The sequence below is a fragment of the Staurois parvus genome, unplaced genomic scaffold, assembly GCF_062004578.1.
Source record: "Staurois parvus isolate SC_StPar_1 unplaced genomic scaffold, SC_StPar_1.0 ptg000381l, whole genome shotgun sequence".
Taxonomy (NCBI): domain Eukaryota; kingdom Metazoa; phylum Chordata; class Amphibia; order Anura; family Ranidae; genus Staurois; species Staurois parvus.
The window spans coordinates 396,106-415,022 of NW_028318177.1; the positions used below are offsets into that span (position 1 = coordinate 396,106).

Below are 18,917 nucleotides of genomic sequence, written 5' to 3' on the forward strand. Positions count from 1 at the left end.
CCTTATTCTTTTTTAAATTCTGAAACGTGCATAATCTCCCATTTTATATCCTTTATCCATCTTCCACTTATTTTAACATTTCCTGGTGCAAAAAAATCTGTTCCCACTAGTGCCTAAAGTGTTATGTATTGTGTCAAAGCTGCAAAGTTTTCCATGCAGCCGGGTTTGGAGACAACTGGATCATAACTAAATGAGCCCAACATCAGTATGAGTTAGTTACTTGCTGTTACTGGGACAGTGAGACTGGAAATACTAATTGTGTGTAGTGTTACCACCCCACAAAGAGCTAAAATGTGGCCCGACTCAACCTACTGGCAATGTCCACCAATTAAAAATGCTGCAGTTTTGTCACAGTAGATGCTATAGGCTCTGTACATCTTGTTAGAAAAAGACAGATCATTGTTAAACCATCAGCATCAATATTAATTTTTCAGGTCATAGGAAAGAGCTTGATGATAGAAAAACAAAGCAGTGTAGCCATCACTCCATTAGTTTGCTAAGCAAAAATACTTACAGAAACTCCAAACAAACTGTACTTCTTAAATGTCTTGGGTCCTATGACATATTGTGAAAGATCAAGGTGATCCAAGGGAAAATCCACACATGTCTGAAGTTTCTGCTTCCACCGACCCTCATAAGAAAATCTGGAACCATACACAGAAGTGCAAATGAAGAGGTGTATAATTGTTCTATTTCTTGTACCCCCCCCTCCAAAAAAAAAAAAATAAATAAAAGGTAAAGATGAGAACATTACCTCTTTAAGTGCACTAGGAGAACAGGAGGGAGTTTCCATATTTCAATTTTCTTTGTGGAATCTCTTCTAGTTTTGCAATTGCTACAGTAGAATCTATTATTATCTGTGAGCTTCTCTTCCTTAGAAAATGACTTAAGGCAGTCCTAAAAAAAAACAAAAAACCCCCACATGAATTAGAGGCTACTCCTGATTGTGCTTGGGGTGTCTGAAAATAAAGTTTAAAAGGGTCATTAGGTCCTGGCAGTCAGAGGTTTGTAAAAGCATGGCTCAACCACTTGTCTTTACCATCCCTCATTCACACGTGTAAACGGAGTCTAAAACAGGCGCACATATGAACAAGCCCTTAATAGAACCTAAACTCGACAGCCATAACCTCACCTACCTTAGCATACTAACTTTGGAATGCAAAAAGACTATGGTTTTCAGGTTAGGTGAAAGCTCAAAGTATAACACAGATAGTTTACAAACAAAAGAGAAAGATCCTCAATATACAAACAGTAGGAGCGATCTAAATATGGAAACAGCTGACAGTACATTAGGACACTAAACACACACAAAAAAAAAAAAAAAAAAAAGAATGATTTGATGCGTACCTGAAGGGAACATTTGCTGGAGGACGGAAGTGGCAGTGACAGGTACATAAACGCTTCAAAGGTTCTGGATTTTTTGTGGCAGGTTAGACATTGGACAGTTGACTTGAACTGACCCTGGAAAAGTGCTACAATGATGGATTCGTTAAGTTGCTTGTGTTTGATCCAAGCTGAATCCGCAGCCTGAGGATCACTTAAATGGTCGTTGTTTTCTTCTTTGTGTCTCTTCCGGTTATCTGCCTGCAATTAAGACGTGCGTTATTCAACAAATAATATTTAGATTTAATTCCACAAACTGCATTATGTGCTTCAAGTAAATGTCAGCTAGGATTACTTATTGACGGCACAACAAGAACTATGTGACAACCTACAGTTTACCATCATGTGGATGTTCTGTTATAACGGACAGCACCAACAGTAATCCAGATGGCCTTTGAAGTAGAACAAAAAGACAAAACTATAACCTCTGTTTTTCACTATCTGCACCCCATTGGAGAGCTTTTCCTTAATTTTCCAGTCCAATGGCCACAAAAGAGAGAAAAATCCTTTGAAGTGAAGGAATCCCTGGCTGTTGCCAGAACTAGCGTCCCCATTGGAAGACTTCCCCTCTCTTCCTGTTATGGTGACATTTGCTTTCACTTTCACTCTCAAGGAGAATCACCCTCTTTATTTATCCACTAATAGGGGCACTGACAGCAATAAAAACTCAACAGGGGTTGTAATCCCTCTCCAATCTATCCGGAACTAAAAAAAAAGAAAAAAAGAACAAAAAAGAAAAAGAAAAAAAGTTTTGCCTTTAGTTATACTTTAGTGGAGACCTGTGACAAATGTAAGCTGGGCACCCAAAGAGGCAGATATTTTGGGTTCTCTTGCAATGCCAGTCCTTTAAAGTGTTACTAAACCTACAACAGCAAAATCAGACTCTATATGCAGTAAAGTATGATTGATATACTCACTGTGGAAACTAAGGGGTTAATCTTCTACATTGTGTAAAAAATCTGTTTGATCCCGACTCTGATCCTCCCCTTCTTCCAGTGCCCCCCTCTTATCTCCAGATAAGACATACCATGTGGAGACACTCTGCACATGCTCAGTTTCGTGTGTATTGATAGAGAGGATTTTTTTCTTGGGAGAATGCATGTGATCAGCACAGGGCCAATCAGCACTGTCCAGACAGAGGTAAGAGGTTCTGCATCCTCCTAGAGTAGAAAGAAAACTCCTCCTACAAGCTTTAACCAGTGCTCAGATGAACACTGACAGAAGTCACAAGACCGCTCTAACTGCTGTTGGGAAAAGGTATTTAGCAGTTTATATTTACTATTAATTGCACTTCCACGTGTTCTGTTCTGTGGGAGACCAGATATAGTGAATGCAGGGTCCTGGGTTTAGTAACACTAAGGTACGCTCCCGATTATAATGCCATCCTATATTACACTTCTGCCATACAAAACCTAGTGCGAACGTGCAGTCTGCTACTACTATATACGTGCACTCTTATCAGAAGCGAGAAACCAAAATTAGAAGAAAAAAAAAATGGAGCCCCTTCTTTATACTGTCATGAAAAATTCAACTTAAATTTATTACTACAGTCGAAGGTTGGCCATACACTAACAGACTTACAGAGGAACCCACAGCTTTTATTTTGGCTGATTCATCATGAATCTCTCTGAAATCTGAGCCATGTATGGCATCCTTAAGAAAAGCAAAACTACAACTTCCAACCACCACTGCGATCTACTGACACGTTCACACAATGATCCTGGGTTAGGTGTAGTGGGAGCCATCATGGTGTACTGTAAAATTCTTTATCGTGCCCTAAGGGCTCTTTTACATGAGAAACCCTTCTCTGAACACCTCCCTTAAACTAGTGTCACTTTAACAGTGGCCTGAACCCAGTGCGAAGGCCAGCCAGGTTCAGCTCCACTACTGACCCCTGAGGTTCCCTCTTTCTAGAGGGGGGTGACAGAGGGTTGAGTTAACCCTGAAGTCAATCTCCTAGTGACAAAGTAAAAATAATTTATTGAAATGACACAAAAGATAATCCAGTGCCTGCTACAGTTACGTCAGGCATTTAAACCTATAAGCAATGATGATCCCAGTAGCCCCCATTTTTTTTTGTTAGCTTAAAAGGGGAACTCCACCTGGGTAGCCAAAAATTAAAGGTCAGCAGTTACTAGTACTGGAGCTGCTAACTTAACAAAACAAAAAAAAAAAAGAAAAAAAAAAAAGCATCACCAGCCCATTTAGTCATTTAATCCACCGCTGTCTTCCTAGAACGAGTTTTCACCCGTGTTCTTGTTTCTGTGACACCACCACCTTGGATTTGGGAGGGAGCTGGCTGTGACTTCCTGACCACTCTCAGCCAACTCCCCCCCCCCCCCCCCAACACTGCATATGGGTGTGATCTGCCAACAAGGGGGAGCCTCTCCCTGAGGTCTCCTGGATTTGTGGCATGTGTGGCAAGAGTCTGTAGGTGGGAAGAGGGGTGGACTGAGCGAAACATCATTTTCATCTAGGCTGAGACAAGTACTTGCTTAACCCCCCCCCCCCCCCAAATAAAAACAAACTGACAAAACACGCATTACTGGCCCAAGTAGTCCACCGCTGTCCTAGAACCCGAAGTCTTCACCCATCTTTATGTTTCTGTGACACCACCATCTTGGATTTGGGAGCCGGCTGTGACTTCCTGATCACTCTCAGCCAACTCATCCACCCCCCCCCCCCCCAATACTGCAAATGGATGTGATCTACCAACAAGGAGGAGGCCCCCTGGATCTGTGACGTGTGCAGCAGGAGGCTGTGGGTGGGAAGAAAAGTAGACTGAGTGAAACATCATTTTCATCTTGGCTGGGACAAGTACTTGCTAACCCCCCAAAAAAAACACAACCAAAAAACTTTTAAACATGTAAAAGGGAGGGAAGAGAGCTTGAATAATGACTAATTGTTTGCGAGTGAAGGCTTGATTTAAGGAGTTAGGTCAGTATGCAAAACAGAACCAATGTATAACCAAGACAAACATACACACTAATTAATGGTAACAGAATGGAGAGGATAGTCTATAAAGCACAGCAAACTACACACAAATGTTATACACATACCCATCTATGTCAACAACACAGCTGCACTCATTCTAGTCACACAACATAAAATCACACCTATACTGTAAAAACAAGACAAATGGGTTTTTGGACATACACCAATGACTTTGCTTACTTACTCTCTAAAGGGGTCATCAAAGGACACATAAAATGGAAAGTAGAAACAAAAATTTAAGTTGTGCTGTATAGGTAACTTACATATTGTCACTTACCATAAAAACAATTACTGGACATCATGCGGTGGGAGGCGAGGAGGAGGCAGCCAAGTCGGCTCTCATTTTAGAACCCACACAAGGAAAACCATAGCTGGCATATGACTGGTTACGCACCATTTTTGGAAATCAGCACAGCTACTGGTTCCCCCCCCATCTAGTCGGCACAGTTCAGATTTTTACAACTTTCAAAGTAAATTTCAGGGGAAAAAAACCCAATTGAATGACCAGATGAGGACTTGCGATGCTTGATATCAGATTTTTAGGCCCGTTAATTCACTTAGTTGTAAGCATGCACATGTGTTGTAGAGCTCAGGTTCCCAACCAGTGGTAAAATGTACCCCAAGGATGTACTCTGCTTCTAAGGTGTCATTCACATGGGTGTTGAGGCCCATACACAATCATTTGTTTATGCAATTGGAGCTGCCAGGTGCTTCCTGCATGCTGCTTGTGCAAATCTATGAGGATGCAATCGCTGCAGAGACACAGACACTTGTCCTAATTTGACAGTTGTGCAGGTGAGTGTGCCCACCTACACGTCTATGTCCCTGCAGCCACTGCGTCCCCATAGCAGCACAAGATGGCTCCAACCACATAAACAAACGTCCAATGCATAGTGAACGGGTCTCACTGCCCATGTAAATGAGGCCTTAGAGTGGTTTTAGAAAACAGATTATAATTGTATCAACTAATAGATTTCATATGAAATAGATCCAAACTGTCATGTAGCCAATGAAATAAATATAGGGATTGGACAAAAATATGGAAACACTACATAATTTGTAGCATTGTGCAGGATTGTGACCCGCAATAAGAAAATAACTGCTTCAAAAGTGACTGCAGTGCTCAATCTAAGTATTTTAAAGCCCATGTCCACAAAAACTGTGGAGGGAACTCCATTAGCAAAACATTCACAGGTGAGCTGCAAATGTCAAACCACTAGTGATAGAGTGGTGCAACACCCATAAGTTGTGGACTGTCGGTCAATGGAAGACTGTATTATGGTCTGATGAATTGAGCTTCACACTGTTCCCATCCACCGGACGTATTTTGTGTGGTGAACACCATCCAAAGCTTATGACTAGGACTGTCTTGTGCCAACAGTAAAGCATGGTGGAGGAACAATCATGGTTTGGGCAGCCATATCTTGGTATTCTGCAGGTTCCATCATCACCAGCAACTATGTACAAATTTTGCCCAACCATGGGCACCCCATGGTGCAGACATTTTTTCCCTAAGACAGCACCATTCACCAAGACAATAACGCTCCAATTCACACAGCTGGTGTTGTTAAATCGTGGTTTGACAACCGTGCAGACAAAGTCTTGCACCTTCCCTAGGTGCCACAGTCGCTGGACTTTAATATCATAGAGCCACTATGGTCAATTTTGGGGAACAAGGTTTGGGCTCTTTTTCTACCTCTGGCATCTCTGCAAGCGCTGGAACGATTTTTGCATGAAAATTGTTATCAGATTCCATTATCACCAATCCCAGACTTATTTTTATCAAATTCCCAGGAGAATTCAGACCATCTTGGATTCCAAAAGGTGGTCCTGGTGTTTCCATAATTTTGTTCAACCTCTGTAATTGTCCGGAGATCATTTACACACAATTAGTGGATTATGGCAATGTGCATGTCAGGGGGAATTTGACATAAATGACCCAAGCCAGGAGGTAGTAAAAAAAACCCTGACAATTGGGTCAAGGCATAAGCACTGTTGAAATGCAATGTTGATGAGAGTCACAGGAGCAGAAGGGCATAAGAAATAAAGTAAAAAATAAAAAACTTGTTACATTTGAAAAATCATTTCCGACAACTAAAATTTTAAATTCTAATACTATTTTCAAATTTAATTTATTAATAGCAGTGGGACACATACTTTAAATACACAGAGCTGTACCTTATTGAGATCCTCATGGAGTCCATCCATTAAGAAGAGAAGCAGCTCCTGTGAGTCTTGCTGGCTGTATCCAGCAAATTGATCATTGATCTTCCCAATTGTCACTTTAAAATCTCTAGGGCTTATATACTTGTATTGACCAGTCCACAGAGCTTTCATTATAATTCCAAATTCTTCTGCCACTTCCCCTTTATGGCCCAGAAGGTTTGATCTGTAAAAGAACATTTCTTGCGTAAATTACTTTGCAGACCCAATACAGTAAAAAATTATTTCAAGCGAGAACTGATGCATGTGGAGTCTACGCATCTTAATAATTACACTGACAGTGATCAATAGCTGCACTCTGGCATCTGGGAGCACTGGCGCCATTTAAGTATATCCTGCTACTTTCTATCCAGACACAAGGTGATGTTGTTTGAAATTACATCTATAAGGCTGGCTGCACAATTTTAGATTTCTCTAATTCCACACTGGCTGAATGACAAAAATCTATGAATTCCCCCCTCCATGCTAAGCAACATGGATGGAGGAATCTGCTCTGCCGGCTACTGTATTCTGACTAAGCTGTTTTTTTTAGAGTGCATTAAATACATAATTTAGTATATACAAAGTTATGTATCCATGCTTCCAGCATTTATTTTTTTTTAATTGGATGAATTATACAGCAAAAAAAATTAAAATAGCATTAGATTTCGGTGCGCTGTAAACTAAAAAAACCTGTACTAATAGGCATTGAGAAGCTGCATGGACTATCAGAGCACTGCTGATCAGTGCAAAGTGCTGACAGCCTTGCCAACTATTGGCTGTCTCTTTCTCACACAGATACAGCTGATCACATCGTAAAGGCCTGCTGTGATTGGCCCTTTACCATGATCTGTGATCAGCTGTGCTCAAAAGACACAGCGGTCACAGAGCGAGCCTGATGCGTGCCCTGAGGGGGGGGGTTGCGAGAGGCATGTTCTGGTATGACATTTATAGACGCCTTCCCAGAACAAGAGAACTAAGCTGGCGCACTATTAAAATGGTTAAACAACCACTACATAAATTACTGAAATTTAGGATTCAAAAATAAAAATATACTAAATGTTTTCATCATGCACTTACTTTTTTTTTTTTTTTTTAACACATATGTTTTATAGATTACCTGTTTATGTCTGCCTGGTAATAGTTCTTGTGGAAGTACTCCGCTAAGTGTGGAGTGTTGCACAAACATTGTAAGATGGAATTCATATAACAAGTATTGCCGAGATTCCGCAGACCAGTGAGAGCTGGACCAGCGCCTCCAAACACTGGATTCAGGCTGCGGATCTTAGATGCTGACAGTTTTGTGATTTCAGTTTTAGTGTGAGTTGCTGGTCTACAAGAAAAAACAAACATTCACATTTGTATAAATCTTCAGATGCCATTCAGTATCTATATGCAGTGTGTTCATTATAATATATATATATATATACATACATACACACACTATAAATACTTACTTATTTTCACGGTTAATTATAGGAGTTTGCTTCCTCTTTTCCTCATCCTTTATAGCCTGGGTTAAGTCTGGTGAAGAGTAAGATCTCTTTAACTTGGTTTGCTCCTTGTCTATGTCTGCATGCACCTGCGGCTTGACTTTCTGAACTGGAGCAGATGTAGAAGTAGGTGTTGGAGCCATTTCAGGTGGATACATGTGAACCGTGTGAGTTGGAGAATGATAATATCGGTAAGTACCAGTTACAGGTTCAAGAAACTGTAAAGGATGGCAAGCTTGCATTAGTAACTACCTACAAAAGTCACATAACAGACATGTTATATACATGCACATAAACACACATGTATTACCTTGACCCAACCTTCTGGCATTCCAGGTACAGTTCTACCCATCTCTTCACTTCGAGCTCGCATCAAAGGCTCCCTCTAAATCAAAACATTTGTAAGTTTAAGCGACACTTGTTGGCTTGGTTATCATCAGGAAATTAGTTCAACGGTTAAAAGAGGAGCTTCCACTAGAGGCCCCTCCTAGAAGTGCACATACAGGCAGCAGCTACAATGACTTTCTGCTATGGCCGAATGTCAGAAGTTCTGAATGCTTGCCTACCTCCTCCCTACTCACATACATTTCGACTGGCCAAGGAGGCAATTCATCATAGTAATGAGCCAATAAGAACGTGAAGAAGATGACAGAAGGGAACTGGCAAGTTCCAATTATATCAAGAAATTGGAGCTTTACAAACTCAAAAGAGCCAACACTTAGCCATAGCAGAGAGAGAAGAGGCCTGCTGCGGATATGTGCAGGCCCCTCTAGGTGATTACAGTGTATCTGCTAGCAACTTTTAAAGTGACCAAGTTATTTTATATAGATGTGAATATAATGTAAAAAAAGAACATATCTGTAAAAATGATACTCACTTTAGGCTTTTCATCTTCATTTATTTCTTTTTTAAGGACATTAGCTTTATCATCAGGAGTGTTTTTCTTTGCTTCGGGCTGCAAAGTTATTCAAAAACATAATGTACAAGTAGGAAATAAGCAATAAGCATCTGCTTCTATACATAATACAGATCAAACCAAAATTCTAATTAACTTGGATTTATATCCAAAACCTGAAACATTGCAACTTTATTTAAATAAAACGGTCTCATTCCTCTTACATAGGATGCCTCATACGGCATGACTTCTGCTACATGGATAACACATACTGCATGTTCACAAGTGAGCCTTGGGATTGGAGATTACTCGTAAGGATTTCACAAACATTTCCTATGTATTGTATAAAGATTATCACAAGGCTTAATTTCTTTTTTTAAAAGTAGACATTTTATATCCACGGTGTGTGTTTTCACAAATAAAAAAATAATAATAAATACATTTTTTATATATATATAACAAGTTTTTCAGATGTGAAATAATTAGACCGAGATATATCACTTCTGAATCTTTTCCACCTTTAAAGCAGTAGTCACGTCATATAAGAACAAAACAAAAAAACGGTCCTACAATTTAATGACAGACTTACCTGCAAAAGGGATCCCTCCAACGGAAACTATCACTGTTGCCAGGGCTTCCACCTGCACCCAATCTTCCTTCCACATTTGAGGACTCTAGCTGTTTAAATGACCGAGCCATGATAACTTTACTACTGCACATGCGTACGGGAGTCATGGCTGCAGCACCTTCAGTGTGACCTCAATTCAGAGCGCAGTGTGCATGTGCTGATGATGTCACTGGCTGAAGAAAATGTGTATATCTCCTAAACAGTGCACGTTTAGGAGATATTCATTGTACCTACAGATAAGCTTTATTATACACTTACCTGTAGGTATAAATGACCAAGCGGTGTTTACTACCTCTTTAGGGTGACATATAATACTTTTTGAAGCACCTTTTGATTTTATGAGATAATTGGTTGTTTGGGGTAGGAGGCTATTAGCATGGCACATCTAGCCTTGGAAATTTTTGCCCACTCTTCCTTGAAAAAGTGCTCTAAATCAAAATGGATTCAAGTCCGGCTCTGTCTGGGCCATTCCAAAACTTTGAACTTATTCTGGTACTTAAAAAGCATCAAAGGAGTCTTGTTGTTGGAAGGTATCAGTCAGGGTACAAAAAACAATTCCAAGGCATTAGATATACCATAGAACACAGTGAAGTCAGACACCAACAAGTAGAGAAAATGTGGCACAACAGTAACATTACCAAGAACTGGACCTTACTCCAAAATTGATGAAAAAACAAGAAGTAAACTGGTCTGGGAGGTTGCCAAGAGGCCTACAGCAACATTGCACAACACAGTGGCTAAATGGTTAGCACTTCCGCCTGGCAGTACTAGAGTCGTTGGTTCGAATCCCAGTGTGAGGGCAGCACAGTGGGTAAATGGTTAGCACTTCCGCCTGGCAGTACTAGGGTCGTTGGTTCGAATCCCAGCCACGGCACCACCTGCCTGGAGTTTGCATATTCTCCCTGTGCCTTCGTGGGTTTCCTCCGGGTACTCCGGTTTCCTCCCACACTCCAAAGACATGCTGGTAGGTTAATTGGATCCTGTCTAAATTGTCCCTAGTATGTGTATGTATGAATGTGAGTTAGGGACCTTAGATTGTACACCCCTTGATGGTTAGGGACTGATGTGAATGTACAATATATATGTAAAGCACTGTGTAAATTGACAGCGCTATATAAGTACCTGAAATAAATAAAAATAAAATAAATTAAAGGAGCTGCAGGAATTTCTGGCAAGAACTGGTTGTGTACTACATGTGACAACAACCTCCCCCTATTCTATGTATGTCTGGGCTGTAGGGCAGGGTGGCAAGACGGAAGGTCTTTTCTTACTAAGAAAAATATCCAAGCCCGGCTATATTTTGTAAAAGCCTAATTCAAGTCTGCCAAGATGATGAAGGAAAATGAGTTATGTCTAAGACCATGATTGAACTATTTAGTTATAGTTCCTAAAAGTATGATTGGCAAAAAACCAACACTGCACATTAAAAAAGCACCATACCCACAGTGAAGCATGGTGGTGGCAACATTATACTTTGGGGCTTTTATTTCTTCAGTTGGAACTGGGGTTTTAGTCAAGGTGGAGGGACTTATGAACAGTTCCAAATATCAGTAAATTTAGGCACAAAACATTCAGGCCTACTAAAAAGCTGAAGATGAAGAGGATTTTTCACCTTTCAGCACAACGACCCAAAGCATACTTCGAAATCAATAAAACAATGGCTTCACCAAAAGAAAATCAAAGTTTTGGAATGGTCCAGCCACAGCCCAGACCTGAATCCAACTGAGAATCCGTAGGGTGACCTGATGAGGGCTGTGTAGAGGAGATGCCCTTGCAATCTGACAGATTTTGAACATTTTTTGCAAGGAAGAGTGAGCAAAAATTCCCAAGGCAAGATGTGCCATGCTGATCGACTGCTACCCAAAAAGACTGAATGCGGTCATAAAATCAAGCTTCAACAAAGTATTAGTTAAAAAAAAAATAAAATGTAAAACAAGCATCTCAGACCATGCAATGTAAATTCTAGTGTATGTCCTCTACCTGGAAAGCCCAGGCACGGCATACAGCCATCTCTAGACATGAATGCCTGTGCACAGCTGTACTACATGATGATGCTTGACTAAACATGAGTATAATGTATGGGCATTTACAATGCAAGGGTTCTGGTACCTGTGGGCAAGAGGGCCAGTTTTTTTTTTTTTTTTTTTAACCACACATAAATTAATTATCTTTTTAACAAATGCCTAGCTTTCAGCTTTAAACATAGAGGCTTGTAAGGGAAAGTGCCAGAACACCGAAGTTGAGAGGAAGTGTATATTTGAATACAGGGTGCCCTGGGTTTAGGACCTTCTATATAAAATCAAGAACAGCCTACTTAAAAGTGATGACAGTTGTCTATGTGCATAGTATGAATAACTCCGAGTGTCTCACCTTCTTTAGAATGGGTGATATGGTCACTTCTTTCTTTCTTTCATCAGAAACATTTTGATCTTCCCCTGTGCTTTTTATATCCTTCTTTTCTTTCTCAGTCACGATCTGCTTTTTTTTCTCCTGTTCAGGTTTCTTTTCAGGGGATTCCTGGTCAGGCTCACCAATACTGTTCTTAGTTGTTTCTTTTTCTTCTGGTCCATCAACCTCTCTGATGTCATCCACAGGCCTCTCTGTCTTTTCCTTTTCTGGAGTGTTTTTATCCATGTCTACTTTGGGGGGTTTATTGTTCAATGCTGGCTTTGTGGAACGATCAGGGATAACTTTACCATTTATTGCCGTTTTGTCTTTGACTTCAGTCTTTATTTTTGGGGGGTTTTCACTAACCACCACTGAAGGTTTCTTTGTGCGGTCAATCTACATCACAGAAGAAAAACGATTAGAACATTAAGTTATGTGAAAGCGTAGGGGCTCATTCACCGAGTATGGTGACTCACGCTTTTTTGCGCACTGAATAAATGCTAAACACCCATTCACATTGCAATGCAGCCTGGAGGTGAGGTGCAGAGAGCGGTAATAAAATGTAGACCTGTAGTATTTTACCGCAAAGCACAGGTAGGCAGTGCATGCCACCACACAGCACCACAACAGACAGCACTGCTGTATGGAGACATGAATGTAGTAAACGGTGTACTGTGCTGAAAATGTGCATCACTTCACCTCCACACCGCAGACAAAACTGACAGCTGCCTGGATGCTAAAACAGATCATTAAGGCTACGTTCACACTAGCGTTGTGTGCAGGCGGCAGAGAGGCGTTTGGGAAGCGTTTTTACCGCTTCCCAAACGCCTCTGCCAATTCTGCACATTACAGCACATGGTGCTGTTCTAACGGGAGCGTTTGCGTCGCGTCGCGGCAAAACGGACGCCTCTGGACGAGTCAGGAGGCTTTGAAGCCTCCTATTCTTGTCTATGGTGCCGCTCCGCAAACGCCCGGCCGGCGTTTGCGGTGCGGCGCGGTTGCGGGGCGTTTGCGGAGCGGTAACACCACTCAAACTGCATTATAGGCGTTTGTGGGGCGTTATTAACGCTCAGCAAACGCCTAGCAACCGCCGCTAAACCGCGCATGCGGCGTTTGCCGAGCGTTAAAAAACGCTCCGCAAACGCCGGACCAACGCTTGCCAAACGCTATAGGGGCGTTTGGCAAGCGTTGGCAAAACAGCCTAGTGTGAATGAGCCCTTAGTGTGCAGTCGGCACGGATGAGCCCTAACTGTGCATTTATTGCTTCTCCCAGATGTCACAATACTTCCCCTGACAATGCCTACATGTTCCTCTCTCTCTCAGACAGGCTGATGTCATCTTTGTTCAAGATCACCCAGAATTAACAATTACTACTTGGGCTAAGTTACCATCCCATAGATTACTTTAGCATCTAAATCGCAGTCCCTGACTATATGTACATATGTTTTACACAGATCTGCTCATGCCTCTAACCTTGCGACTGGCTAAAATGTTAAGGAACAGCTTCTTTGTGCCTACAGCAGACTTGAAGGCATGCTCCCTTTAGCCTAAGCAAAGGCACTTGACCGGAGCACGACTACTGCTTTTTAATAAGAGGTACTGTATATGGTTTGGCATTTTTAAAGTACCTGCTTCTTTAAATTATGGTGGGCTTACCCCCAACTTCAGGGTCTGCGTTCCATAGGAATGGAGCACAGCCTAGAAGTGTATAGCACTCTGCGGCTAACTACATTCATTGCACAAAGTGCCAAGATGAGCGCCCAGCAGGATCAAGTGCCTGAAGCAACATTACAGGCCATCCCGACATTGTGGTCCGGGTTTCACTCCTGATCTTGTGGCAATTCGGATGCACTGCCTCCATTATGGTTTTAGGAAAAAAAAAAAAGTTGATTGAAGAATCCGAAGATAAAATAAAACCAGTTAAGTGCAGAGTGGTTTCTTCATAAGGGAGAAGAGGTCCATCAGCTCAGGACACTAGCAAAAATTGAGGACTGACAAAATGGGATAGGGTGATAAAGAGAGCATCCGGAGGGCATGTCGTCAAAGGTTTTACCATTGTAAAATCAATCATTGTAAAATCAATCAAGTATCAGCCTATAACACAGGTCTATGAATGCTCAGCCTGTGTTCTGTACTGTATGATTAGGATAAAACATTATCTTATTTATTTACAGCCTGTCAATAGCATTAACATGACGTATTTCTGAGCCTCACCCTTACTCCTCTTTTTTTACCTGTTATCAAGCTGATAGAGCTGTTATTTTTCTCAGACCAAGCTGTCCAGCAAACGTGGTAGTTATAGTGGCATTTAGACTTCTTTCACACTGAGCCATAGAAAAAACACATCTGTTTCTGCTGCATTTGCGGAGTGTTTTTTACAGGACATGTGAATCAAGAACTGCACCAAAATGCAGCGTGGGTGGTTTTTTTATGCGTTTGCCACATTTTCCATTTCAATGGGGAGGTGCGTTTTAAGTACTTTTTTTTTTTACCGTACCAAACCTGCACCAAAAATGCAGCAAGCAAGATTTTTAAAGAAACGCAGCGACCCTGCAATGGATCAGTGTGAAGAGTTCCCTAGGGTTGTATGGTCACACATTTTTCTTCCGCTTTTTTTTTTTAAGCTAAAAAAATGGATCAGTGTGAAAGCAGCATTTTATTAGTTCCACTCTCAGCTGCTAAATACAGCATTGACTGCAGCAAATTGGTTGAGAGCACAGGGTGGGCAGTCCCAACAGCTAAATACTCACAGCAGAAACAGACTGGTTGAGAGCACAGCTACACTTTCAGTCCTGGTTCAGAACTGTGCAGCCCGTGATTTGCACGGGCACGAGAGCCCATTCATTTGAATGGACTACTGTGCCCCGGGACACGCACAGGGGAAGTCCCTGCACTACTTAGGATATCGCAGCCCACACGGGAACTGAGGTTTCCAGTACGGCTGCAATTTCCAGTGCGAGCGGAGTGCCATTAGAATTAATGGGTCCCGCATTCTTGTGTGGGTGGTGCGGCTGCAGGTATTTGTGGGGGTCCCGCAGCGGCACCACCCACACATATGTGAACCAGGCCTAAAAAACGCTGTACCTGAGTTTTGATACACTTTAAGGCACACTAGGGTTTTTTTTAAGCTCCTAGAAGCTGTTATCAGCATTTTTTTCTGCTCCTAGAAGCTAAATAGTGTTATCCTATGTGTCCACGCACACTATTCTTTTTCAATTGATCAGCTTATAAAAAAAAAAACACTTGTGTGCATGGAGCCCAAATATAAAAGTTTTCTGAGTTGGTATGAACATTGTATAAAAAGAATGTCATACTTTAGGGCAGCCCATTCATGCTGAATGATCTGCCAGTGCGCTGGAAATCGCACTAGCCCCTTTTTAAATGTATATGCAAATTTCACGTTTTTGGACCCACTCCCTTCCCTTTAAGAAGGCGACAACTTCTCATGGAAAAAGAAAAGTAAAACTCCTAAGGCCTGATTTACAAAACTGGAAAACAGAAAAGAATACCTCAAATTTACAGTATACAGCTGTAACATTTTTTTAGTAAAAGATTTAACTGCTAAAAAATTGATACATTGTAAGAGAACGTGTTCACATGCTATATATTCAGACATGCTTACATGTGGTATAGGCTTTGCAGGATCTGAAGGATGGACTTGAGGAGCAGGCTCCAGCTTCTGTGTTACAGCAACAGGTTCTTCAATTTTCTCTAATTTAACAGTTTTTATCTTTGCTCCTTTACTGGCATCAGGTAGCTGGGCAGCTTGAGGTTCTTGTACAGGAGCAGGCTCAGCTTGGATGGAGGGTGGTGGACTGGGTTTAACTGGTATGGACGGCGCAGGAACTGGCAGTGGTGGAGGCTCCTCCAGAGAAGGGTAGCTGAAATTCACTACAAAAAAGGCAAAATACTACTGTAACATGAGTACAGGGTGCCATAGATACACTATACACATCACTGCGCAACAAATTATAAAAACCATCCAAATCAACACAGCCTACAGGTTATAATTCTGAGAAGAAGAATTGCCTCTGTTAGTAGATCAAAGCTCAGAGACGTTAGCATCATCCTTCAATACACAACGGTCGGAGTTTGAGTTCCTGTATCTCTTGTATATGTCATAATGGCAGCACAGTGGCTAAATGGTTAGCACTTCCGCCTGGCAGTACTAGGGGCGTTGGTTCTAATCCCAGCCACGACACCTCCTGCCTGGAGTTTGCATGTTCTCCCTGTGCCTGCGTAGGTTTCCTCCAGGTACTCCGGTTTCCTCCCACACTCCAAAGACATGCTGGTAGGTTAATTGGATCCTGTCTAAATTGGCCCTTGTATATGAATGTGAGTTAGGGACCTTAGATTGTAAACCCCTTGATGGTTAGGGACTGATGTGAATGTACAATATATATGTAAAGCGCTGCGTAAATTGACAACGCTATATAAGTACCTGAAATAAATAAATATTGATATTCCACATAAGAGATTTCTTATCTTTTTTCAGGAGGAGGTGTCATGGCCGACTGCATTTGTTTTTTTTTTTTGAACAGTTAAAAGTGAATCTGTCCCGAGTCTGTCCTCATTAACATACAATGCAGGAAGCCCAGCTTCTACACCTTTAAAGGCTAAGTTCACCTTTTTTCTCAATTCCAGCTTCCTTGTACCAATAAACCATTTTTGCACTTGTTTTGCAGAAAAGAAAAAGCTTGCCATTTGTCCAAGACCAGGCCTTACCTCAGTATCCAGTTTGTTGTAAAAAAAAAATTTTCCATTGCTTCCTGGACATCCCTTACTCTAGGTTCACGCCTAAGCGTTTTCTGCAGCATTTTGCAAACGCACTACAGTCCATATAACATGATTTCCTATGGGACACGTTCACATCTCCGCGTTTTTACCCGATGCGTGTTTTGGAAAGGGTCAGAGACTTTTTTTAACGCGTTTTTGGTTCTATGGACTTCAAAAGAAATGCTGCAGAAAAGCATGTAGTGCATTTTTTATGTGTTTTGTAGCTTAAATCTACCTAGCTACAAAAAAAAAAAACCCCAAAAAAACAAACACTGCAAAACGCATCAAAAATGCGGCACAAACGTAAAACGCAATGCAGCAACGAGTCAAACGCAACCTGCATAGGTGTGAACCTAGCCTTAGGTGGGGAAAACCATTAAGACATAGGAAGGAGTTCACCAGCTGACCTCATTAGCACACCCTGTACCCGCCCTTCCAAAAGATCGCTCCCACTCACCTCCGCAGGTGCATGCATTTCTACCTTAACTTCATCTTGCGTAGATTGTTCATCTGGCAGAGTGTGCCGGAGTGGAGTGATGAGATAAAAGCCTGTGCAGAGAAGAGCTGTAGTACTGAAAACAGGGGACGTGTGCCCCTGGAAGGCTGTAAAACTCACCATACACTATACAATTTGATTGTATCTCCTTTAGATCTACCATCACCTAGGTAGTGCAAGGGCCTGCCTGATTGGATACGTGGTGTGTCCTCCTATTATATTGTTTTGGTAAATCTAAAAAGGAGATCATACAGAGATTGTTCAATCAGATTGTGTAGTGTATGGCCACCTTTATACACCTAAAATTAACTAGTTCCACTTTTGGCAATTAATTGTTAATGGCACCCCAAATGAAGAAGCAAACACACATTTTGCCATGTAAAAAAACCAATGCAGCAAAATGCGCAGTTAAAAACGTGCAAATCGCAACACGCCAAAATGTCCCATGAGCTACTGAAATCAATGGATTACCATGTGCGTGTTGTGGGGAAAATGAGCCAAAAACAAGAGCTCTCACTACGCCAAGTGTAAATGGGGCCTGAAAGTGAAATTGGTGCATTTTTACAAGAATGATGAGGCTCCACTCACAATTCACAGGAAACGGCAGAGAAAATGAACTCTTTGCTGCATGTTTTTCAAATGCACATCGCAATTGCACTTCTGTTAAATGTTAATGGCGTTCCAAGCGTGTTTAGAAGTTGTGCATCTGCCGTGCAACACATGCTCAGGAAATGCACCAAAAAAACCACAGTAAAAAAATGCACCACACTGCTACAAAAGAGTTCTGTCACTTCTTTGGGGCAATATAGGGCAGCCCATTCAAGTGATTTGGTTGCCCTATGTGTGACAGGTGAAAATGGTCCAAAAACGCCCCATTAAAAAAAAAAAAAAAAGAAAAAAACTGCATGTAGGAACGAGAGTTCCTGCTATGCGGAGGTGTGAACAGGGCCTGACAGCTGAGAGTCTCTCTCCACTCCATCTTCCTCTGTACTTGTAAAACCTGACCATACACTATGAAATCTGATTGTACAATCTCTGCAAAATTTTCTTTTCATTTACCAAAACTATGGAATAGGAGGGACCCACCTGAACAATCTATTCAATTTGTATCAAATCAGACAGGCCCTTGCGCTACAGAACTGATGGTAGATCTAAAGGAGATTGTACAATCAGACTGTACACAAAGCGGGTGTAAATAAAACAAAAGGTGGTATAGTACAGTGATATTCAAACTTTTTTCAGTCAAGGCACCCTCTAAAATTATGGACAGCCTTGAGGCACCCCATTTTAATGTGTAAAAAGCGATTCTAATAGTTTTACACAATGCATCAACATCCACACACGTAGGATACCAACGTTTAAGGTGATTTATTCTACCAAATCAAGTACACTTTTGCCCACTGGTACTGCCTAGTATTCCAGTGTTTCTCTTCTTTCTAAGTATTTCTCCATCACTGAGCTAATGTGACCCCAGGGCTGATGGAGAGAGGCAGGAGAGGGGTAAACAAGGATGCTATGTAGGCATCCACTGTTCTCCTTATCAACTGATGATATCATTGTTTTTTGGGATGCCGGCGTCTAGATGGCCGTAATGGTGCACAATGAAACCCTACGGCTTTGTGTAGTTAAAAGGCAGGATTGATCCACCCGCTGTCTTGTAAA

At 41.5% G+C, this 18,917-nt stretch overlaps 1 protein-coding gene across 2 annotated transcripts in view; it reads right to left on the minus strand.

Annotated features, from left to right (window-relative positions):
* Positions 1–18,917, minus strand: part of USP8 (ubiquitin specific peptidase 8) — a 95,523-nt gene that overhangs the window by 19,287 nt on the left and 57,319 nt on the right. For both annotated transcript variants that reach the window (XM_089685695.1, XM_089685693.1), the window contains exons 10-19: positions 15,606–15,874; positions 11,966–12,379; positions 8,950–9,027; positions 8,383–8,457; positions 8,037–8,290; positions 7,700–7,912; positions 6,556–6,766; positions 1,348–1,584; positions 755–897; positions 515–644 (exon numbers count right to left, since the gene is read on the minus strand). In XM_089685695.1, the coding sequence (XP_089541821.1) occupies positions 515–644; positions 755–897; positions 1,348–1,584; positions 6,556–6,766; positions 7,700–7,912; positions 8,037–8,290; positions 8,383–8,457; positions 8,950–9,027; positions 11,966–12,379; positions 15,606–15,874 (2,024 nt within the window). The remainder of the gene's footprint in view (positions 1–514; positions 645–754; positions 898–1,347; positions 1,585–6,555; positions 6,767–7,699; positions 7,913–8,036; positions 8,291–8,382; positions 8,458–8,949; positions 9,028–11,965; positions 12,380–15,605; positions 15,875–18,917) is intronic.